The sequence below is a fragment of the Canis aureus genome, chromosome 15 (genome assembly GCF_053574225.1).
Source record: "Canis aureus isolate CA01 chromosome 15, VMU_Caureus_v.1.0, whole genome shotgun sequence".
In the NCBI taxonomy this organism is placed as follows: Eukaryota; Metazoa; Chordata; class Mammalia; order Carnivora; family Canidae; genus Canis; species Canis aureus.
In genome coordinates, this window is record NC_135625.1 from 66,065,119 (window position 1) to 66,089,051 (window position 23,933).

The 23,933-nt window shown below is 43.5% G+C and overlaps 1 protein-coding gene and 1 long non-coding RNA gene across 7 annotated transcripts in view; one reads left to right on the top strand and one right to left on the bottom strand.

Moving 5' to 3' along the window:
• CNTNAP2 (contactin associated protein 2) overlaps positions 1-23,933 on the top strand; it is a 1,978,697-nt gene that overhangs the window by 1,794,768 nt on the left and 159,996 nt on the right. For all 6 annotated transcript variants that reach the window (XM_077850275.1, XM_077850276.1, XM_077850277.1 and 3 more), the window contains one exon: positions 17,458-17,694. In XM_077850275.1, coding sequence (XP_077706401.1) covers positions 17,458-17,694 — 237 coding nt within the window. The remainder of the gene's footprint in view (positions 1-17,457; positions 17,695-23,933) is intronic.
• On the bottom strand, positions 273-6,161 carry LOC144285052 (uncharacterized). Its single transcript, XR_013353455.1, has 4 exons — positions 4,965-6,161; positions 4,540-4,705; positions 1,549-2,030; positions 273-668 (listed from the first exon to the last, which is right to left on the bottom strand). It is a non-coding gene; the product is annotated as an uncharacterized LOC144285052 (long non-coding RNA).

The following is a 23,933-nucleotide window of genomic DNA, read 5'->3' on the forward strand; positions in this document are numbered from 1 at the left end:
CACTAATAATTAGACATTTCTGATTCACGATGTGGCCCAGCCGTGGGAGAGTTGACAGCAGCAGGGTTGAGTTGACCAGGGAGTGAAGAGTGGGGCTGGAAGGCTGGGTCTTGAAACTCACCCGTGCACTGGAAGGAACTACTTTAGATCAGAATGGCGACTGGACCCTTGCAGTGGGGAGTCGGGGAGATCCGGCGAAGATGACAGCACACTCATGCTGGATACCTTCCTGAGCATTCCACTTGTGTTAATGAACTCACACAGGAATCCAGTGAAGGAGGTAGTTTTACTAAACCCATTACAAATATAAAAAGTGATACACAAGGAAGGGAAATAGCTTGCCTGAGGTTATCCCTCTAAGTGGCTTATAACAGAAAATTCTGTGGCTTAACAAGGACATATAGCTTAGCTGCAATGCCCACCCCCTGAACCACTGAGCTGTGATCCTCTCCACCAGGTAACGAGCTTCTCCTTCAGGCAGAGGGCAGAGGACAGTCACTGCAACTGAGAGAGCAGGCAATATGCTGCAGGACGCATCCACATTCTTCCAGGAAAGTCAAACAGCTTGCACCAGGATCCAGGCCCAGGAGAGGGACAAAGGGAGGAGCCCCATTGGAGCTGGGAGTCTCTTTCTAAACAGCTCATCCCTAACTCCCTGACTTACGTTCCTAAAAGAAAAAAAAAATGTTAAGCATGAGTACCAATTTATATATCTTCATTTACATATTCCTTTTAAATTTGTGTGCATGTACTACTGAATTAATGGGCATCATAAAATATGCATAAAAGGAAAAATTATTCTTTTACACGAAAAACTTACCATAAATTCACTTCAAATAGCATTGACTTGTACTAGCACTAGAAATGTGTATCCCTGACCAAAAATATATTTTTAAAACAATTTGGGTCTAGCTTTTATTTTGACATTTATCAGAATTTCTTGATGTAGAACTCAGTTTTTCTAGAATTCTTCCCTGATTGTTTCAGAGTATTTATCCACATATGGATGATTACTTGAAAAAAAAAAAAAAAAACAATGCAAGACGTTTGGTGTATTGTATAATCCTGAAACTGTATGTTAAAACAAAGACAAAGTAGAGAGCCTTTAAAAAGCCTGCAGCAATACAGGGGAAAAAAAAAAAAAAAAGGTCACCCAACAAGAATAATTTTCTCTAGAACAATTCCTTTAAGTCCCAGAAACAAAGCCAAAATGTCAATCCATTCTTTTTAACATTTTTCACAGCAAAACAACAGCCAATGTACAAAATAAAGCATTGGAGTTCAAGCAATCTAAGCTACTGCCGGTGACAGAGCATGTCTCATTCAGAGCAAAGATATATTTTTCTGATCGCAGCAGTAACTCTCACATACAAAAAGAAAAATTAAATTACATTAAAAGAAAGCATTTCAGCCATCCTGACTGGAGCCCTCTGACAGCTCCTCGCATTCCATCAGCCAATTATATGCTGTGTGGCCAAGCCAGCTGCCTCTTGAAACTGAATCTAATGGAAAGAGGAGGAGCTTAGCAAAGCAGCTTAAACATCTCACCTGAAAAGCTCATTTAAAACCAGGATGCGTGTCAGTCATGTTTCAGGTTTCCCTCCGTCCTGCGCAGTAGAGATTAGTCCTTCAGGTTGCACTTGTGTGGTCATCCCTTGAGATTTCCCTGAAGCTCTGGAAAAGCTAAAGGTTATTTGCAGCAGAGCCATTGGAGCCTGAACCCACGTATCCTTTTCCTGCAAAAATCTCAACCTGACAGAAACTGTAAAATGAGACTCCTGACTTCCATATTAAGGGAACAATGTTGAATTGGCTGATAAGCTTGATAGTAGTTGGGTTGGAAAGGGGTTGACCCAAGACTGTAGCAACCAAGGCTGTAGTCTGCTGCTCAAAGCCACCACCCCTTCCGTTGGATTGTTTTGGGTTTGGGTTTGGGTTTGGTTATTTTTTTCTTTTGAAATCTTGGGTTAGAGCTGGGCAGCGTATTGCAATTTGTCTTTGATGTGATAAGTTTGGCAATGGAACATTACCTAAGAAGTAAAAAAAAAAAAAATTAAATTAAAAATTTTAAAAATCTGTGAGAGTTATCTTATAAAGGCTTTAAATCATCAGATATCTAAGGTGGATTATTCATCGCCTTACATGCCTTACAGTGACTCCTTCTCCAGGCTCTTCAAGATTCTTCCTCGTGGTTGAGGTAGACAGTGTCTGCCACAGCCCTTTAAAATCTCCATTTTATAAAATACCTGCATTCCTACTCTACAGCTGTGAAGATCGTGACCACAAATGTCCTCCCCAAGTGGCATCACACTATAATAGGTCACTGAGGACATTTTGTTCTTCTGGATACTCCTTGGGCCCACCTATATATGAATGTGCAGTGGTCGTCTCTTCCGATATGTCCTTGCTAAGCAACAGAATTTTCATGAGAACATTCTGACCCTCCCCTTGTCTTAGAAGATGTCAAGGTACTTATTCAAGGTACTAGTTAGAAAATGTGACCTTCAAATCACTGCTGCTTAGTGCTTAGCAGAAGCTCAATTGAGAGAAGACCTATTGGGTTCGGGCTGACGGCCATGCAATTCACACACTGCCCTTGAAAAACATTGGTCGCCTGGCAGCCGTAACTTCTTAAAAATATTAATATTTGAACCTCATCTAGAACTTAGTGCGATATGGGTGCTCTGAGGATACAAGGAGGCCATTGAGGATGGATGGAATGGGGTAAGCAGCAATGAGAAGAATAGAAGGAAACAGGAGAGGGGTTTGGGAATGGGGAAAAGACACCCAGATTATGTAGGGTGTGGTGGGTCATGGCAAGGGCCTGGCTTTTGCTCAGAGGGAAGTGACATGATATGACATGCATTATAAAATGATCACTCTAGCCAAATTATCTCCTCTTTCCATTGCATCACTTAAAATAAACCCAAAACTCAAAACAGGAGACAATTCCCAAGCTATTACTCAAATGTCTGATGGAAAGAAAGCTAAGATCCTAAATGCCAGGACCTCCCCTGTGTCATCTCCCTAGATTCCAGAAAGACGTATGTAGAAGACATATTTCAGACAAGTTTTTTGCAGTCCTCCTTCACTTGGGCATGTCCAAAAGTCATTCCCAGAAATTCTAATTGAATGGTTTGTGCAGAATATAAGCAGCTGTGTGGTCTGGCTTCCAGGACAATCCTAACCTGCATAGAGAAATAGCCACTCCAGAGACTGGCAAAAAACAGCTGACAGTGGGCAAGTGCTTTTATTTTTTTCCCTTTGTGCACACTGTGGCTGTGCTGTCCAGGGTGGCGGCCACTAGCTACATGTGGCTATTGAGCACTTGAACTAGGACTGGTTCGAAAAGAGATGCCATCAGCATAAACCGCTCAGTGGATTTTGAAGACTTAGGGTGAAAAAATAGATGTAAAATGTCTCAATAGTTTCTATATAGATTACATGTTGAAAGAATAATATTTTGGATATACTAAATTAAATATAGTATGTTATGAGAATTAATTCAGTTTTTTTTACTTTTTTAATATAGCTATAAGAGAATTTAAAACTACAAGTGTGGCTCACACTCTATTTCTATTGGACAGTGCTGACCTGGCGCTTTTCAAAGACTCCTGTTGCATTGGAACCATAGCTCTCTGTCTCCCAAACTTTCAGAACACACCTAACATGGTACCACTCTCCAGAGTAATTTTTTTTTTAAGAAAAACTAAATTGCTTTTTTAGATCTTTCTTCCAGGTAAAGTCTGAGTAGAAAGCATTAAAAGACGGCACAGCATAGTAGTTAATAGTAAGAATTTGCTAGATGTGTAAATGTAGGCAAGTTACTTACCTTCTCCGAGTTTCTGTTCCCTTCCTGTAAAAATCTCAATAACATACACCTCGAGATGTCGGAAAGCTAAATAACATAGCTCCTAACTCTCCGTGAGTGGTAAACCCTGTTATAATTGGCGTTGAGCTTTAGAGAAAGTGGGGAGGTGCCCTGGGCTCAGGTGATGTGATTCTGTGTAAGCAGTGATACCCCAATTCCCACATCAACAGGGGTGCAGAAACCCACCATCTTCCTAACCACCCCTGAGCTGTCTTCACGTTGTACCTCGAAATGTCCGAATTCTATTCAAACATCAGAATAAAAAAACAAGTACAAAGTGACTATTGTCCGGAAAGAGTATTTTGGATGATTGGATTGGGTTGCCTTGTGCTTTCACTAAATATCACGACTAAAGAGAACAGTTTTTGACAGTTCTTTGCTGCGACAGTGAGACAGAGACAGCCCAAAGTCTTAAAACACCTACTGCTCCAGTTAACCTGAGTGCTTGTGAGGGTTTGCTTTTCTCAAGGTTTATGTCTTCCTGAGTTATGGTCCCATAACCATCATCTATTAATAGTCATCAGCCTCGAAAGTTTAATTTTCATGCCATTTCTTCCAACTGCCAAATGCAACAATCTTTTTTTTTTTTTTTTGACCTTCTGACTGAATTCATTAAAACAGTTTGTCATCAGATATTTTCTTTTTTTCATTGACATGGAAAGACTCACATGGTTGGTTCCTCTAATTTTCAGGAGGCAACCAGTTAAGCTGAAGCTGGTTTCACATGCAGCTAGGCTCCCTCCTCTCCTCCAGCAGGCCAGCTCCAATTAGAATGAAATCAGGAATGGGCGGGCAGCGCGTGTTTGGAAACACCATCCATGGTCACCGTGATTTCTAAACTCAGAGGCACCGTTAGAACAGGGCTATGTTTGTAAGCATTCTGTTAGAGTGGGGACGATTGAAAAATGAAAAATGAGAATGAAATGATTATTTCGTGTCTTCCCCCAAACTATGGAACAGAAGACATGGCGATAGGGAGAGAAACATAACAGTTTTAAAAAGTGATATATGCGGATCTTGAGCTATGCTCCTGGAGGAGAATGTTACAAGCAGAGAAAGCAAATGAGTACATTGGGAATAGGGACAATCTTACCTCCTGAGCCACAGTCCTCTACACCAGGCACAAATACCAGAAACCCGTGTCCTCAGACTGTCTTTCTTTGAACAATTGGCCAGGGTGCTGGATGTAGCATAGTCTTTTAGAGAATCCTTGACCTTGAGGAGTCACGGAAATTCACATGCAGTGATCCCTCCCCTGCATGACCCCTGTCCCTCTACCTGGGGTCACGTTTGCAGTTCCATGCGTGTCAAAACAAGTCATGAACAAACAGGCAAACTGGGTCTCAGCACATCAAACGCAACACATGGGTCTTTCTGGAGACCCGTTCTTAGGTGCTCCTCACTTGAAAGTGTTGTTTTCACTGAAGTAGAAGGAAAAGAGGCTCCAGCAAACACCCTAGAAGGTTCATTTCCCCTGACAGATTACAAGCATAAATGTGAAGATTTCAAGAGCATCCTCGCCGTAAAGTGGGCACTGAGTTCAGTCATTCAAGGCCGTGTGGAGTAATTCAGTGAAAAGGTACCAAATTCATTCTTTTTCTTCTTCTCCTTCTTCTTCTAATTTTTACTTCTTTCTCTTTTCGTCCTTCTTCTGCCAAAAAGCAAAGTATGAATAATTTTTATGATAATCTCATTCTCAGGAATTCTGGATAATTCATACTCCCAGACTTATTTTTGCCAAGGTGTACTGATAGCTAATTATTTCTTGGTTTCTTTGAGGTGAATCTTTGCTTTTTACCCCCTGTTTTATCTTCTTTGAAGAAACTACCCTAGAAAGTTATGGATGGTAATAGAAATATATTACCAGCATGTCTTTTGTTTTCTTCCAGGGGAGGTGGTTGGGGCTCTCACTCTGGAAAAAATAGGAAGATGGCCAAAATAGTCCATAATACCATCAATTCATTCATTAATTCAATGAGTATGCATTAAATACCTAGTAAACTGCAGGAAATGTGCTGGACTCTGGAGACACAAAATCAATAAAATATAGTGTTTGCCTTCAAGGAACTCTTGGCCTTTGGTATATGCATATGCAAACTCCCAATTGTAGTTTAAGCTTTTGGAATTACTATATTTTGAATTTGCTTCACAAAAGAATGAATGTTTAAATCTAGTTCTCACAGCAACAAGTAATAACCAGTGGGGGAAAAGAAAAGAAAAAAGGCAGGTGGGTGGTTACTGCCAAACCAGAGAGGCAACTCAGTGCAGAGGGAGGAAGGTGGATGGCCTTTAGCTCGCCCACTTCCTGGACTCTGTATGACATCACAATTACTGTATGATATCACTAAGCATCTTTTTTTTTTTTTCTCAAAAAGCATGGCATCATCTACTTTCTTAACATCCAAAAACCCTGTGAGGCCTCAAGTAACTTTATGGGGATATAACCTAGTTCTTGAGTCGCATAAAGTAAAATGCAATTAGCTCCAGTACTTCATATATTCTTTCCCCATTCAAGAAAGCAACCCCAGATGAGTTTTTTTAAATTACTCTGTTTATTTAATGTAATTACTCACATGAGTCCACCTTCCACTTGATGAGTGGCACTCCAACTATGATGGTCAACCCACATTAAAGCCACCTGTACAGTGTGGCATAGTCTCCAAAGAGGCAGCACATTTGAGGATGATCTGTGTTGATTGAAGGAACAGGTCAGAGCTAGATTAGAACATGTCCATGCATCTCAAGGTTTACTTAACCCACTGGATAAAGGAGTCACGTGGACAAAATGGGTAAGATAAGTAGCAATAATAAGCAAAGTCATAATCTGTGGTGCCATCTACCTTTCTTGGTCAAGGAAAATAACTTATGTCAAAAGATATGTACTATTGGGGTGTCTCAGTGGCTCAGTCAGTTAAGTATCTGCCTTCGACTCAGGTCAAGATCCTGGGATCCTAGGATCCGGCCTCAGTGGGTTCCATACTCAGTGGTGGGGTCTGCTTTTCCCTCCCCATCTACTCCTCACCCCCATTCATTCTCTCTCTCTCTCTCTCTCCCTCTTTCAAATAAATAAATAAATAAATAAATAAATAAATAAATAAATAAATCTTTTTTAAAAGGTTATATCCCTTTTTTATTGCAATGTTTAGCAAATGGAAATGGCTCTGAATTTTAGGAACTACGTGTCAATGTCTCAAATCCATGATTTGTTGTTGTTGTTGTTGCTGCTGTTGTTTACTCAATAGAAATCACCTTAATATAACAAAAGTTTATCATAAGTAATTGGGCTGATTGTTCTTTTCGATTAACCTGTTAGCTGGTAGAAAAAATAGAATTTTATCACTTAAGGAGTCAATTGTGTTTTTATGTTTGTGAGTAGTAAACAATCAGTGGTTACTTGGTAACTAATTTCCTTTTAAAATTTCCAAAGAAGAAAACTGGCAAACAAATCTTTTGTAGAATTCTGTGAAAACAGCTAGAACTTGCTTAAGTGTGGCTGGCAGAGAGGAAAGAGCATAGACTCTGAAGTCCAGAAAATCTGTATTTGACTGTCCCCTCCTGATTAGTGGGATAACTCTGGGCAAATTATTCCCCTAAGCCTCAGTTCCCTTATCTGTAAAAATAGGGATGATAACATCTATGTCGAAAGTGTTGCTGTTGAATAATTTATTAAATAGGATAATATATGAAAATTGTGTATTGTGACTGACACATAGCAGGAACCCCAGAGAAGCTCATTTCCTTATGGCGTGTAAATATGTATCTGGCTCAAGTCAAAAGTGCACTCACTGAATCAACAAACTTTCCGTGAGTGCCTCTCCCTATTAGATCCTGGGGCTACCAGGATCACATAAGGGAATGAAAAGCAGCACTTGTCCTCAAGAGCCCTCAGAGCCCAGAATTCTATTTGGCTTGTCAAATCAGCGGAGCAAGCAAGAAAATTTGGGACATTTAGTGTTAAGTGAAGGACAAAGAAGAGACAACTTGCTACTTATCAACAGAATGAAGCGAAACCGCCTAGTATCTTGCAAAAGGCATAAAATATGTAATTAAATAATTTTATAAATAAATAACCAAGCAAACAATGTGATTCCTAAAGGCAAGGGCTTCGTAACGGACTCTGAAGTTAGCAGAGCAGAGGTGAAATGAAACGGGTGACTGGGTGACAACTTTATCCACTAATGCTCATCAAGCAAGTGACCAGTGTGGCCAAATAAGTTCCAGCTTACTAAGCCAATAAAAAGAAGAAAAAGCAGTCAAGGGGCAGCCTGGGTGGCTCAGTCAGTTAAGTGTCTGCCTTTGGCTCAGGTCACAATCCCAGGATCATGGGCTCTAGCCCCACATCAGGCTCCCTGCTCAGCGGGGAGCTTGATTCTCCCTTTGTCTCTACCTGCCACTCCCCCTGCTTGTGCTGGCTCTCTCCCTCTGTCAAATAAATAAATAAAATCTTTAAAAAAAAAAAAAAGGAAAAGAAATAAAAATTAAGACCATCTGTTCAGTTGTAAATCAATCGGTGCTTTTAGATGTATTATTCTAAATGGATCTTATAACACTTTGATTAATGAACTGTTGTTGTAATTAATGACAATGGCTAAGTTGATGGAATGCCACCGCTCTCAAGAAGCCCACTTTACAAAGGGAATGAAACCGAGAAATGTCAACTGAGAAAGGTCAGGGCGAACCAACCAGATGAATATAGTGTTGGTATTAAAAAACAAAATTCAAATTCAGTTGAGCTCAATTCAATAAATATTCATTGTGTTTCTGCTGAAGGCCAAGGGCCTGGCTAAGGTTACTCTTACCCTCAGAAGCCCACATTTTAGTGAACTGCCAGATGCATAAACAAGGCTTTCAATTTCCAACCACCTCGCCCCTCTCTCTCCTCCTCCCTTTCCAGTATGAAAGAGGTGGGCCCGCTATGCTGGGCTGCAGCTTTTAAGAAAAAACTTTCTACATAGAAATATATATATGCACGTGTCTACATGTAGCCTCACAGTGGCTTTCAAAATGATGTGTGTGCATACAAATATGTGTGTCTGGGTATATATTTTTCCAGAAATGGGAACATCATTGGATAATAGGATTATGTTAATGTTTATTTCCTCACTTCAGCTTCTTTTAAACAGTTCAGGCAAATTGAACATCAATAAAAAATAAATTAAATAAATAAATAAATAGTTCAGGAATTAGTATATAGTATACACTATCTATACTTCATATATACGTGAAGAAGCCTATATATCTATATATATATAAACACACAAAAATTATGGTGAAGAAGCATATACATATATATATGCATATATATATAAACACAGAGAGAGCAATATAGTGAAATGTTAAAAGTTAGAGAATCTGGATATGGAGGATATGGTTCTTGGTGCTAGACTTGCCACTCTTCTGTAAATCTGAAATGCTTTCAAAGTGGACTGCTCTCCCAAAACTTTTAAGGTGAAGTGACTCGAGACCCTCTGTAGCCTCTGTCCTGCCCTCTTTCCCAGCAGCAGGTCCTGGGCACCTGTCACCCCACATTTCACACCAAGTTCTACCCAACAACCTACAGCAGCAGCTCTCCGTCCCGGCCGCCCACTGCAGAAATCCGAGAAAACAGTGAAATATGCCAACAGGCTGACCTTTTCCCAGACTGGTTAAATCAGTTTTTCTGAGAGTTTGCCTTAGGTATTAAAAAAATAATAATTAATTAATTTAAAAAAAAAAAAAAAGCACAGCCGAGGTCGAGAAGCTCTGACGTCATTTCTGGAACACCCACTCTCCCTTGCCTTTGTTCACACTTCTCCCCACACTGCGAATGCCCTAGCCGCCCTGCGCATCCTGCAAAGTCATATTTGCTGTCCCCTCCCTCATGAAGGAGACGAGACCTCCCCACAGGAAGAGGTGATCTCTCTCTCCTCTTGCTATTTCTTTCTACTCTGTTGTTCTGGATCTCGCCCTGTATCCCAATGATGTGTTTATGTCCCAACCAACTGCCAGCTTCTTTAGAGAAAAGTCCCCGTCGTGTTTGCTTTTGTTATCAGCACGGGCCTGGCCATGGAGTGAGATTCCAAGACATGTTGACTAAATTAAAAGCAAACGAGGTTACACTTGTTTGTATAACTAAAGTCAGAAGAGAGCCAGGAGGGCACCGGAGGAGGAGCCTTTGCTACAGGTGACACTTAGGGAAGGAGGTGGCGCTGACACCTGCCGGGGACGTGTGAATAGGGACGAGAATGGAAGGGCGGACAGCCGGCTGGGAAGGAGGTACAAGTGCCACAAGCAAGTAAGGCAGCCTGGCCGGACCAGAGGCAGAGGACGCAGGCACTGGGAGATGCGGCTGAGCAAGAAGCAGGTCCAGGTACTCAGGGTGAAGTGGAGACAGCATCTAGCACCGAGCCAACGCACACTGAGCATCTCAGTGTATCATTTCTGAGTTAATTAAGTTGTATTATTTTTCCTTACATTTCTTTTTTTTTTAAGATTTTATTTGTTTATTCATGAGACACAGAGAGAGGGGCAGAGACAGAAGCAGGCCCCATGCAGGGAGCCCGACGTGGGACTCGGTGCTGGGACCCCAGGATCACGCCCTGAGCCCAAGGCAGGCGCTCAACTGCTGAGCCCCCCAGGGATCCCTCCTTAAACTTCTGATGGTCAAGTCACGATATCTGATTGAAAGCACTAGCCATCTCCTCCAGAAAGAGGCATACACATTGTGCCTGCATTTTCAGAAGATTTGCAGATTCCCTGAACTATGTCTAGTGACCACCTCCCCCCACCACACACACACACACACACACACACACACACGCCCAGTGATATTCTAAATTTTAAGAAAAAGGACGAAATTTCAGTTTAGAGGTGACGCACTCTCCTCTCACACCAATCCGTGCACCAAACTGCAACCAGAACGATCTTTTAAAATCACAAATCAGATCATGTCACCTCTGCTTGAAACCCTCCAGAGTTATCTTTTACTTGTTATGCACACACACAAAAAAAATCCTCAAGATGCCACTGTCTTTCTGGACTCACTTCCTGTCATTCTCTGCTGAATTTTCCCCTTCCTACCTTCTTGGCCTTCCTTGCATTGGCCCTCAACACCCCCTCTTTCCCCAGGGCCTTTGCATTATGCTCTTTCTCCATTTTAGGATGCTTGCTCTGTCCCCAGTACCACTTACCTGATGCTTCTTCAATGATTGACTTCAATATCATTTACTCCTTGCTAAGCCTCTCATAGCTTCCTGGATTGCAGAAGGCACTTAATAAATACTTTAAAGGATGTATTTCCTAGCCAGAGGAAGATGTAGGTTCGGGGGCGGGGGGGATTTCTCTAAGATGGGAATGATTTAAGCCCACAGCGATTAAATGACCTGCCACACACCAGGGCCATAGAGCTGGTTGGTGGCAAAGCCAGGACTAAAGCTACCTTCGGTTTCCTGCCCTCCACACACACATTAATCCCTGACTGCCTGTGTCAGATGGAGCTCATTGCGATGGAGTCCTCTCTCTAGAGCAACTTCTAACCCGTCCACCACCATATTTTCCAGGGATGCTTGTTAACCGCATCAGGAGCACCCTGGAAATTCTGGATGCAAACTATCTTCCCACTTAAGACTCAAGCAAAGGTGTTCAGTGCTGTTGGCTCTTTAGTTCCAAGCAAGGAGGCCCCCTGACTCCTACACAGTCAATCCATAGATCATATACCTCATTGATGTGTTCAAATAATACACTTTACCCTTGTCTCTCATGGGCAGCGCATGCCATTCAGGCTAAAACTTCAGAGATTTTCCCTTTGGTATTTTTTCGCTCTCGTGCAGTTTCAGACGCTTGAAGCTTATTACGTAGAACCTGACCTGCAAGTAACCTGGCCTTCAGAGAGAAGGGTGGGGAAGCGGTTACAAAAGACATGTACTCACCTGGGGAACCAGAGCAGGCCAAGGTGTACATTGACCCATCCTGGTCCAATGTTGTTAGTCCGAAACGATTATAGTCAATTGAAGAAAACATCAAACAAACTGAATAAAAAATTCAGGAGGGAAATTCAAAGAGGCACATTTGGAGAGAAAAAGCAGATTTTGCCAGTGTAAGGCCAGGAGAGGAACTGGTTGTAGTTCAGGCCGGCAGGGCCTTGGGGGTTCAACAGAAAACAAGTTAAAGCAGCGCCGGGCCTAATGCAGAAGCAGGACGTGTGCCGGGGGGTGCGGGCTGAGGTTTGCAGGATCAAGGGTCCACGGAATTTATTTAGCTTTTTCACTAGATGATGGATTAAAAAGTCAGCAATGGGAATGATCATTCTGGACAGTGGAAGCCCTTGGTGAAAAAGCTTCATGATCCTGAGACTGGGGTTCAGGTCTCCGCTTCCTGTAGTACAGTGTCTGCTCTGTGGCAGTTCTTCTTGGATTTTATAGAACTTCTTATAAAGTACAGAGCTTTTGGGGTCCGGGGTCCGGGGTCCGGGGTCCCGGGACTAGGCCAAAGAGAGCTGTGGAAGGCCGGAGGGAGTAAATGGATATTACAAAGTTTGTTTACAGCAGAAGGGGCCTTTTCTTATGGATTGAATGTGTGTGTCCACCTGCCCCCCCCCCGAATTCCTGCATGGAACCCTTAACCCCCAAAATGACAATTTTTAGAGCTAGGGCTTTTGGAGGTAGTTAGGTTTAGATGAAGTCATGAGGGTGGGGCCCCCATGATGGGATTAGTGCCCTTGTGAGAAAAGGAAGAGACCAGAGATCTAGTTCCCTCTCCCTCCTTCTCTATCTTTTTCTCTCTCTCCCTCATCTCCCTCTTCTCTCCTCCTCCCTCTCTCTCTCCCCCTCTCTCTCTGCTACATAAGCACATAGGGAGTACACATCTGTCTGCAACCCAGGAAGAGAGCCCACCCAAAAAAAATCAGCTCGCACCCCAATGTTAGACTGAGAGCTTTCAGTATTGCGAAAAGAGACTTCTTTTTTTTCGAGCCACCCAGTTATGGTCAATAAATGTGGTTTACTTGAATGTCTGGGCCATTGACCAAGTGAGGTCATGTGCCAGAAGCAGTTGACACAGGCTGGGAGATCTTCTGTGAACATCTCCTCTCAGCTCCATATTTACTAATGTGTTGGTGGCTTGGCATCAGCCATGGCAGGAGTGTTTACACCCTGGGAATTGGTGAGCTCTCTAAATCAGGGCTCCCCTACACGCAGACCCAGCTATTTAACACTTGCCAGCATACCACCGGCATATCTAGACGAGACACTTGTGTGAGAAGGGTTTCTTGCAGTTCTCGTGTTCAGAATCAACCTTTTTCTGTTGTGGTTTCTATGTTGATCACTAATACAGGATGACACTCTTTGGTTCTCTTTCATTACCATCCAGAGTTATTCAGCATTTATGGGCTCTCCTGGCAAACCAACCATCACCTGGGGCATTGTTTCTACGGGGGAACATTTCCAAGTCACAAGTTACTGACTTTAAAATAAATGTTTGGGGGACACCTGGGTGGCTCAGCAGTTTAGCACACCTGCCTTTGGCCCAGGGCGTGATCCTAGAGTCCTGGGATCGAGTCCCACGTGGGGCTCCCTGCATGGGGCCTGCTTCTCCCTCTGCCTGTGTCTCTGCCTCTCTCTCTCTCTCTCTCTCTCTCTGTGTCTCTCATGAATAAATAAATAAAATATTTAAAAATAAATAAATAAATGTTTGGAAAAGAGTCCATTTGTGAGTTAGGGACTTTGAATTCTGGGTCCTCATGGGGAAGTGAGAGAATGAAAAGACCCACGTTGATTTTTTTTTAAATATAGCCTAAGTGAAAAGGGAAAAAGAAATGGAATGATTGAATGTGAGGAGGAAGAGATGAGGGGCAATTTAATAATGGGGGTGGGTACTAGCTGTTTGCCTTTCCATGGTAAGCGTCTCAGATTTGGCTAGATGATTATTTTTACGGTATTATTCTGGGATGGACAGTTTGTGGATTTTATTCCAAACACTTGGCAGACTTCCTTTTATCAATAAGGGGTCCATTTTGAGAACCAAGAAATGATTAGAACAAGGTTGCTTGTCTGCTTCCAGATTTCTGGCATCCTTACGATCCTGCACCTGCAGGTAGTGTTCTGTGGCTCGGGATTTTGAGAAACATGATATAACTCAACAAATCTCTTTTGTAACACATCTTAGAATAACGAGACTCCACATTTATCATTTTTTTCCTATCCAAAAACTGAATGTCCTAAAATTTAAGCTACCTCAGCCTAAAACCATAAATTAAACATTCTAAATCAATAATTTTTTATTTTCCAATGAGGGAAAAGGTGTTATTTGGGGCTTGTTAAATTAGTGTTATTTTAGTCATTCCTTCAGAAGGGATGGGAGCATTCCTTTCCTTAATGATATTACATATCTTGATTTAGCATTTCCTTAAAACCATCTGAAACAGTGAAATGGCAGCTGTAAATCTGCCACTTCGAAGCTGAAATGGTTCACATCACTCCCAGGCCCTGGTTTAACAGTTGGTTTATGATGTGGTTTCAGAATAACACTTTTGGGCCTGGTATTTTCCTTCCTCCAAAACTGACATGAATCCATAAAGCTTTTTAACAATGACTCTCAAATATACCAAAAGTGTTCTCTGTGGCATATTTTTTGGTTTGTTGAAATAAAATCCTTAGCTTTCTGAATTCCTCCTCGTAATCTGCCTTGGAAGGATAGTCACCGCTTGAGCTGCAAGACGCATCGTATCTCCCCTTGACAGGACTGCTAGCTATCTGCTTTGCCAGGTGTGCTGTCCTGCCTCAGCTTTGGCTCCCAGGGTCTCAAACTCCTGCATGCACGAGCATCCCCTGGGGAATCTGCTGTGCATGGTGATTGTCAGGACCCTCTGGCCTGGATTCTGGAGCTAAGGCTTGGGGACCAGCGTTTGAACAGAGAAACGTCATCAGGGACTACGTTCAGTCCACTCTCTGGAAGTGCGGTGACTGGAGACAGTCCGGCTCAGGGAAGCCCAGGTTCTTGCTGGCGATGGATGGCATCTGTAACCGGGGTGCCAGGGCCTCCACGGCTCTACTGCTTCCTCAGCCTCTGCTACCCAGAACCTCTCCATAGGCCCAGATTCTTCATGCCTTGATCTTCAGTATCAAGTGCCACATACGTTTCTCTCTTCCTTTCTGTCTGCCCCTGGTTTGTTCAAACTCTCTGGCCTTGATCTTGAGCCCTCCTCTCACCCCCTGCTCCCTCCAGACACCATTTCCCACCTCTCCTCTCCTGCGTGGCCCCACATAATGACCCTTCATACTCAGGGAGAACTTCTCTGTGGCAAAGTGAACCCCTTGGGATGTCTGCTGCAGGTGACCTGCCTGGCCTGCTCTCTTTGACTGTCCCCCCAACCCCGGCCCCTACAATCCATCACAGCAGCTGACCTATGAACATCCATCTGTCCCACTAGGCTCTGAACTGTCGAAGGCAGGGATCACCTCCTTTTCCTTCATTGTCTCCCCATTGCCTAACCTAAAATGTAGTGGGGGAACTAATGAGTCTTGCATAAACAACTGACATTGTAAAAAGAGTATATGACTTTCCCCTGAGGCACGATGCCTCTGATCGCACTGTCTCCACACCAAGTGCTAATGCTTCTCCGTCAACTAGACAGAGAGTTGGTCTCCCTTCACCTTTCCACAGCTACTGCCTGTGGCTCTTTTGGTCCCCTGTTCCATGTCTTTTACCCCAGATGTCCTCCTTGGTCCCTGAAGACAGGGCTGATGCTCCTCATATTCCCTGGTCCTGCATTTAGATGCCTGGTAGTCTAAATCCTCTAGATGGAGAGCTTCTTAGAAGCAGGGATGGTCACCTCAGCACCCAGCAGAGTGCCTGGCACCCCTACGCTACTCAATAGATGTTTGCTAAAAGCATGGGAAAACCAACTCAAGATCCTCCAGGTGTGAGATGGGGTTTCTTATTACATTACCTGCTGAGGAAACTGCCGTAACTGTCACCAGAAGGATTTCAAATTGTTGACGTGTCTCCTTTCATGCCCAGGGTGGCGGCCTCTGACATCCCAGTGAATCGTTCAGTGACTAGCGTGGGTTAAGTACTGTCTAATTCTGTATTTCCCATCACAGGTGCTTATGGCATTTTGAGCAAACCAGTTGTTAATTATGTAAGACAGTGTCACACATTGCAGGTTGTTTAACAGGTTAACAGATTGGTTAGCAGGTTAGCACAGCCCAGATTCACACCAACAGGTGTCTGACTCCAGACCCTGATTCACTACTCTCTGCCGACTCTGTTCTGGATATATGTAACAAGGACAGACTTCCAAATTTCTAGGTGTAAAAAAATCCTTTTGGAATTTGTCCTCTTCCATTAATGACAATGTAAAGCTGTGTTTCACAAAATACCTTCTGAATAGGGCTAATCTAATGGATGTCAAATGTTGTAAGCATAAAGCATTGCACAAAAATGAGGTTTGAGAAACGCTTCCAGAAGGACATCTGCAGAGGGCAAGACAGTTACAAGGAAGACAGAACAAAGCTTGATAGGGAAACTCAGCCTTTCGTGGTGAGCTCGGAGGTGATTTTGGAACACTGGGGACCAAGCAATGGGACAATCAACAGAGGAGCTGGTCTGCCAGGAAGTGATTAGGAACCAATTAGCAATGATTAGGCCATCAACAGAGACCATGAAGGGTCAGTGACTCTTCTTCTAATTTAATAATAATAATAATAATAATAATAATAATAATAATAATAATAGGTACAATTTACTTCTGCTGATCATTTCACATGATCCTTTATTGTCTCCTTTTCACATATAAAATACTGAGGGCAAAAGCAGCAGGTTAAGGAAATTCCCATAAAGCCATGCAGCTAGTTAATGAGTGGTCATATTTGAACCCAGTTCTCTCTAATTTCACATCTTATGATTTTAGGCACTGTGCCCAAAGCGTCCCAGGACTTCCTCAAGGTTCTGTCAAGGGCTTTCCTGTGGGAACCTGTGTGAGCATCCAAACAACTCTAGTCTCACAGAGGAGGCCCATGAGCTCCTTAAATTGGTGTTTGTGTGATAGTACTGCCTCTATTTTCAGGGCGCCTCTTCAACCTAACTTGGTTATTTGGCCTAACTACCACCCACGAAAATTCCTTCTGGTATGATGTAAGCTTCTTAACTTTTATTAATCTATTTTTTAATTTACAGCTCTCCATACTGGATTAAGTGACTTTTTTTCATTTTTTTTTATTTTTATTTATTTATGATAGTCACACAGAATGAGAGAGAGAGGCAGAGACATAGGCAGAGGGAGAAGCAGGCTCCATGCACCGGGAGCCCGACGTGGGATTCGATCCCGGGTCTCCAGGATTGCACCCTGGGCTAAAGTCAGGCGCCAAACCACTGCGCCACCCAGGGATCCCACTTTTTTTCTTTTTTGATAGATAATCCATGTTGAGGAAATAAGGGCCATCTCTATAGAGAGTAGCCCAATCTGATCCCCCCTCCTGGAGTCAGGACCTGCCTTCCGTGACCTGAAGCTATGGCAAAATTAACGGTCTACCTGAGTTTAGATTGTTGGCTGGATCAGCATCTGATTTGCCCTCATTTTTCAATTTTCTCTGCCCTTTTCTTTTCAACAGATGTTGGTGCGTTTTTTGAAGAGGGAATGTGGCTACGGTATAACTTCCAGGCACCGGTAGTCGGTGCCAAGGAACCGGGCAGCAGAGCAGAGAGCTCCCCTGAGCAGCAGAACGCCCCTCCCGACCTGGCCCATGAGAGCATCCGCTTCAGCTTCAGCACCACCAAGGCGCCCTGCATTCTCCTCTACGTCAGTTCTTTCACCACAGACTTCTTGGCAGTTCTCATCAAACCCGCTGGTAAGGACAAGGATGCCTAGGCTCCGCTGCTTAATGTTAGGTGAACAGAATGTTCTAGAAAGTCTGGATTGCTCTTGTCTTGTCCTTTATTCTCCACAGGATGTTAAGCAAGTCATCCAATGTCTTTTAACCTCATTTCCCTACATGAGAGCCAAGAAAGCAACTTGTCAGTTGAGTGCCTTCTAGCAATGTGTCATAGTAGTAATGTTGCTAAGACACGTCAAGTTCTTTATGGGGAGCGTATTACATGAATATGAGATTGTTCCATATGTATAATGATGATTTTTTGCTCCTGTCAAATAAATACATGTGCTGCTGTACTAAATAGAGATGAGCTCTGAAGTAGTAAAATTAATGTAATATAAATCAATGAGTTCTCCTGATTTATGATAACATATCAGTAGGTTCCTACAAAACATATGTAACTTTCAATAGAAGTTGAAAACCAGAGATGTTTTCATTCCTAAACCCTCTCAGAATTTTAGATCCATAAAATATATCCCTGGCATAAGGCTTGCTGAAAGCAGGAGCATATGTACACTTGTAATGTCTGGGACCATCTTGATCTCCAAATATGCATGGAGCCCGAGCAAGATTGAAATGGGCCTCTTGTGAGAATATTCAAGTGTGCTCATGACCTCTGGGAGGAGTCCAAGCAGTCCTGAGACACATGAACATCTCAGACACTGAAGGGGCCATTCCTCTCAGAAGACTCGAATTCTGAGACACTTGAAAATTCTAAGGTCGCTTTTTCACAAGAATACCGTAGGGTTATCAGGGAGCAAATCTCTGTCACTCAGTTCCCAGAGAGATTACATGGGCTGAGAGTGTGGAGACAGCCTCTCTCCTTGCCCACACCTTCTTGCTCTGCACTGATTATTCCGGCGGGGTCGCTTGTTAAAAATCAAGATTATCTTCCATGGGAGCAGAGATTATTATTATGAACCCAGGTCAGCCTGTGTTTTATTTTTTTTTAACTTTTATTTATTTATGATAGTCACACACACAGAGAGAGAGGCAGAGACACAGGCAGAGGGAGAAGCAGGCTCCATGCACCGGAAGCCCGATGTGGGATTCGATCCTGGATCCCCAGGATCGCGCCCTGGGCCAAAGGCAGGCGCTAAACCGCTGCGCCACCCAGGGATCCCTCAGCCTGTGTTTTAAAACGTAGTAAATTCTTAGACTACTGTGGTCAATTCACTGTTGGTTAAAAGATTGAGGGCTGGGGTTGGGGGGGGAGGCATGGATATTTCCTAAGATTTTCCCTTTCGGTAATTATTGCTAAAGAAATAAGCCAAAAATCAGGCGAAGATGCGGCATGACAATGTTCCTCTCAGTGTTATTTATAAAAATCAGCATTAGGAAGGACCTAGATGTTCAACTGTAGTAAAATGGTTAGTAAAAGAGGGTAATATTCCATTTTAAGGAATATTATGTATCCATTAAGAATAATATTTATGGAGAGCAATGGGGGAAATAATATGGAGAAAAAATGATGTAATACAATGTTAAGCCAAAAAAGAAAAAAGGAGAGAAAGAGAGAGAGAAAAAAGAAAGAAAGAAAGAAAGAAAGAAGAAAGAAAGAAAGAAAGAAAGAAAGAAAGAAAGAAGAAAGAGAAAAGAAAAGAAAAAAGAAAAGAAAAGTAAAGAAAGAAAAGAAAAGAAAAAAGAAAAGAAAGAAAAGAAAAGAAAAAAAGAAAAGAAAGAAAAGAAAAGAAGGAAAGGGAAAGAAAGGAAAGATAGAAGCTTGACTATACAATATCATCTTGGATTTGTGAAAAATATGGATAGGAAACAAAAAACAATAATATGAACACAAAGTGCCTTTTGTCTGTCGATCTGCTTTTCCTGAGCAATACTTTCATAAATGTCAAATTCTCACAATGAGCAAGCAACTCTGTTGTCATCAGAAAGGGTAATGACTAAAATCAATGAGGAAGCAGAAGATAAAAGGACATAACCCCTGCTTTCCAGAAGTTCACGAGTTGAGTGTATTTCTCCTGGATCAGGTCAATTGATTTTTAACCCACTGATGTTCTCCACCCACAAGCCCCAGACTCTCGGGGCCCCGGAGGCAACTCTTACATTGGGCTTGTCAAGACATCATGAACACGCGCCGGGAGATGCTGTTTTGTCTACCCCTTGAGTCCCTGCCACACTAAAATTCAGTCCCCAATCCTATATCAATAACTCACATTCCCATAACCCACGGCCGTCCCTATGTGCGCTCATGCTGGTGTTTGCGGACGTTGACCGTGTGCAAGGGTTTAGAGTAATCAGTTCCATATCGGTGCTGCCATTTATTGATGCCCGAAGGTGTGCTGTGTTGCACATGCATTAATTCCTATGAGCCACACAACTACGAGGTCGGTATCATTCTTTATCCCCTGTCAACAGATGATACAACTCAAGTATGGTGAGGTTAAGTGGCTTACACTCTCAGCTGGCGATGGCCACACCAGGATTTCTATGCTCAGGTGTCTGATTCCAGGCCCCGAGACCTCCGCCACCCTCTCCGTGGGGCGGAGAGCTCTAGTGCACTCTCCGTGCATTGGAAAAGCATGACCAGTGGGTTTCTTCCTAATCTTGCAAGGCCATCTTCAAATTGCTGTTTAAAAATTTGTGTTTTTTTTCACACTTTGAAGACGGTATTTTTGTTTCACTGCTATTTAAAGTTAGAAAATTCTGAAGGAAAAAATCAATAAGGACTGTGCCAAAATATCAGGAAAAAATTTAAAAACCTGAAAGTCTTAACTAAATGCCCTGACATCCCTCAAACTTGACATGTTAAAAGCATGTTACCATCCCTGGGTCCCCAAAACTAGCCCCTTCTCCAGACTCTCTGCTTCCGACTGTGCTGGCCGCCCCCAACCCCAAGATACCTGAATTCCCAAGCACCATGCGGTGTCATTCTTAAATGCTTAAATGCTCCATCCCCCTCCTTTTGCGAGCCACCCAGGCAAACAAGTCCTGCAGATTCTTCACACCATGTCCCTCCGGGGTATCTCTTTCCTTCCCCCCTGCTAGTCTGCGGCAACGTCTTCTAATTCACTGCCTCCCAACCTCATTCAGGCCCTGGCAGGCAGAGAAGATCATTGCATCTGGAATGGTATTTGAATAAATGGACGAGGTCATGTTTGGGAGGCCACCAACCTGGGGGCTCCAGCAGCCCGGCCTGCTGAGGGGAGCCCAGCTCCGGGCACCCATTCTTCCTTCAGGGGATAGCAGTGCACCCCAGCACATCCGGGGGGCTCTGACCCACCCCACTCCCTGCTCACTGTGACCCGCCACAGCCTTCATCATACACAGTGTCCCTCATCATGGATCAGTAGGGCCTGCCACCCCCCCCACCCCCTCCCCCAAAGGGCAGGAGAAAGCCCAAATCCCACAACCTGCCAGTCGAGACCACAGGGCTCTGGGCTGAGAGCTTCCAGTGTAGAACCAGAATGTCTGTGTTTGAATCTGCTTCTGCCTTTTGTGCGGGTTGTGGGATGGCGATCGTGGGCAGTTAGCCCCAAGCCCCGTGCCCTGTTCTGTAAAACAGGGCCTCCCTCATGGGGTGTCATGAAAATGGAATGAGGCAGTAAGTGTGAAGCATTACCCTATCCCTATGCAGTCTGCAATCCAGGTAGGTGTTGGCAGTTACTACCGTCCACAGCCCACGGATTTAATCTGCATCTGGCCATTTGACCTACATCCAGTGCCACACATCACAGCTCTTCCTCACGGCCCCCCAAGCGCGTGTGACACCTGCACTCTCCCACAGGGCCCCCTTACCTGGAGGAGCTCCATCTTCCTCTGGGCTCTAACACCTGCCTTTCACTCTAGAGCCAAGTCAAGTCTCACCTCCTTGCAGTGACTTCCCCTTACTTGAGACTCTCGTTATACTTATTTTCAATGTCATGTGTGTGGCACTCGGTGTGCCGTCTTGTTATCTTTCTTTGTTATAAATACGCCCTGTCTTCCCAGCGAGATGAGAAGCCCCCAGCACTACATCTCCTGCCTACACGAGGTGCCCCCTAAGTGTTTGCTGATGGTAATGATGATGGCCAGGAGAGAATCAATCTGCTAAGCATGTTATTTGCTGCAGCCAATAAACGAGCAGTCCCTTATAACTGCTTTAATTCACTTGGGAGATGCACCGGAGATGCAGAAGTGAAGTATTTTTCCATTTTAATAATATTTTATATTAATGGAAAATATTAATATTCTCCCTACCATCATTTAGTGCTTCTCTTGTACTATTATTTGGAAGGAATACATATATCATTTAAATGTTATTATTCAAGAAGATTGCCATTACTGTTTATGGATATCCCCTACCTATAAATTTCACGTTCCAACTCGTCTGTTTTCTCAAAGCAAATCATTTCCGTCGCCATTAAGTGAGGCAGTTACAGAAATTTTAAATCATATTTACAAAGAAAGAAAGCCAGAAAAGAGAAAAAAAATCATGGAAACAGCTTAAGACTGATTTTAATGAGCTGGGGAATGTAAGGGGACCAATGACAAAGACAGTAGGGAGGAAAATAATCTGGGTTTTTGCCTAATTACTAGTTCCTCAAACTGCTAGCCCTCAAAGGCAGGGCCTGGCCTTTCTTCTCTTTGTACCCCAAGGACCAGACACAGGGGGTTGGAGGTGGGTGTGTGTCCTAGAGGTGGACTCTGCACTCCTGATAGCCAGGCAGACAGCCCACTTTCAGGCCTTGAAAACTCAGATTCAACAGTGCTTTTCATGTTCTGAAGAAATGAGTAAATAAACGATGAATGAATCACAGCTGGCTGTGATTTTACGTGGTCCAAGCACAAGAAGTAGAGCGTAACAACTCAAGACAGTCAGTATGTTCTACTGCACGTAGCCGAGCAACTGTCTCCTCTCACCCCCTGTTCAGGTCCAAATAATAGACCTTTAATGCTATTAAGGTAAAGGAAGAAAAAATAGGGTAAAGCGCTAAGGGGTGGGGCGAGAAGCAGCTCAGAAAACGGGAGCAGCGTATTCAAAGGTCCTGGAGTAGAAAGGAGAATCATATTTTCTGGGGCATAACAGAAGGCCAAGGCAGCTTGAATGTAAAAAGCGAGAGAGTAAATGGCGTCATTGGAAAATAACGCATCGGGCAGAGCTCAGATCAGACAAGGCATCTTCTGTTATATTAGGAATGTGTGTCTTCATCCTATGAACAACTGGAAGGCTTTGAAGAGTTTTTAGTGAACCAGTGAAATCATCAATCGTGCATTTTCAAGAAATCTCTCTGCAAGAAAAAAAAGACACAGAAGCAGGGAGACCATTTCATTCATTCAACAGACATTTATTCAGCACCTACCAGGTATCAGGCATTATTCTAGGAATTAGGAATAAAGTACACGGGATCCCTGGGTGGCTCAGTGGTTTGGTGCCTGCCTTTGGCCCAGGGTGCGATCCTGAAGTCCCGGGATCGAGTCCCGTGTGGGGTTCCCGCATGGAGCCTGCTTCTCCCTCCTCCTGTGTCTCGGCCTCTCTCTCTCTACGTCTATCATGAAAAAATAAATAAATAAATCTTTTTTTTTGAAAGGAATAAAGTACAGAGAATGTAAACAAAAACTATTACTCTCATGGGGGGGAAAAGGGCAGAAAAGAGAGGACCTGGCCAAAGCAAAGGAGTGGGTCAATTCTTTTAACTAGGAAATCACAGAAATAATCACTAGGAAGACATTTGAGCAGGTTTGGGGCCAGCCATGCAGAGAACTGAGGAACGAGCATCATAGACAGAAGAGCCAGCAAGTGCAAAGGTCCTGAGGTAGCAACATGCTGGCTTCTAAAGAACCAGCAAGGAGGCTACTGTGGACTGGTGAGGAGTGAGCAAGGAGGAGAAAAAGAGGTTATGTCAGAGATACTAGGGGAATATCATATAGGGCCTGGTGAGCCATTAGGAAGACTTGGATTTTTACTCTGGTTGTGATAGGAAGCCATGGAGGGTTCCGAGCAGAGGAGCACTATGTCTGCCCTCTGAGAAGGGACCGGGGAGGGGGTAGAGGCTGGGTTGGGGCAGGGGAGCTGGGGCAATGGCAGAAGCAAGGAAGCTTGTTAGTATGGAGGTTAGTCCAGCAATCCAGGCAAATGACACCGGTGGCTTGGTCCAGGGGGTAGAAATGGAGGTGATGAGGAAAAGAAGTGTCAGGGTGTGTTTTAAAGGAAGAACCACGGAGATTTGCCAGCAGATCGCGTGTGTAATACAGGAGGCACAGGGGAGGCAGGGCTTTCG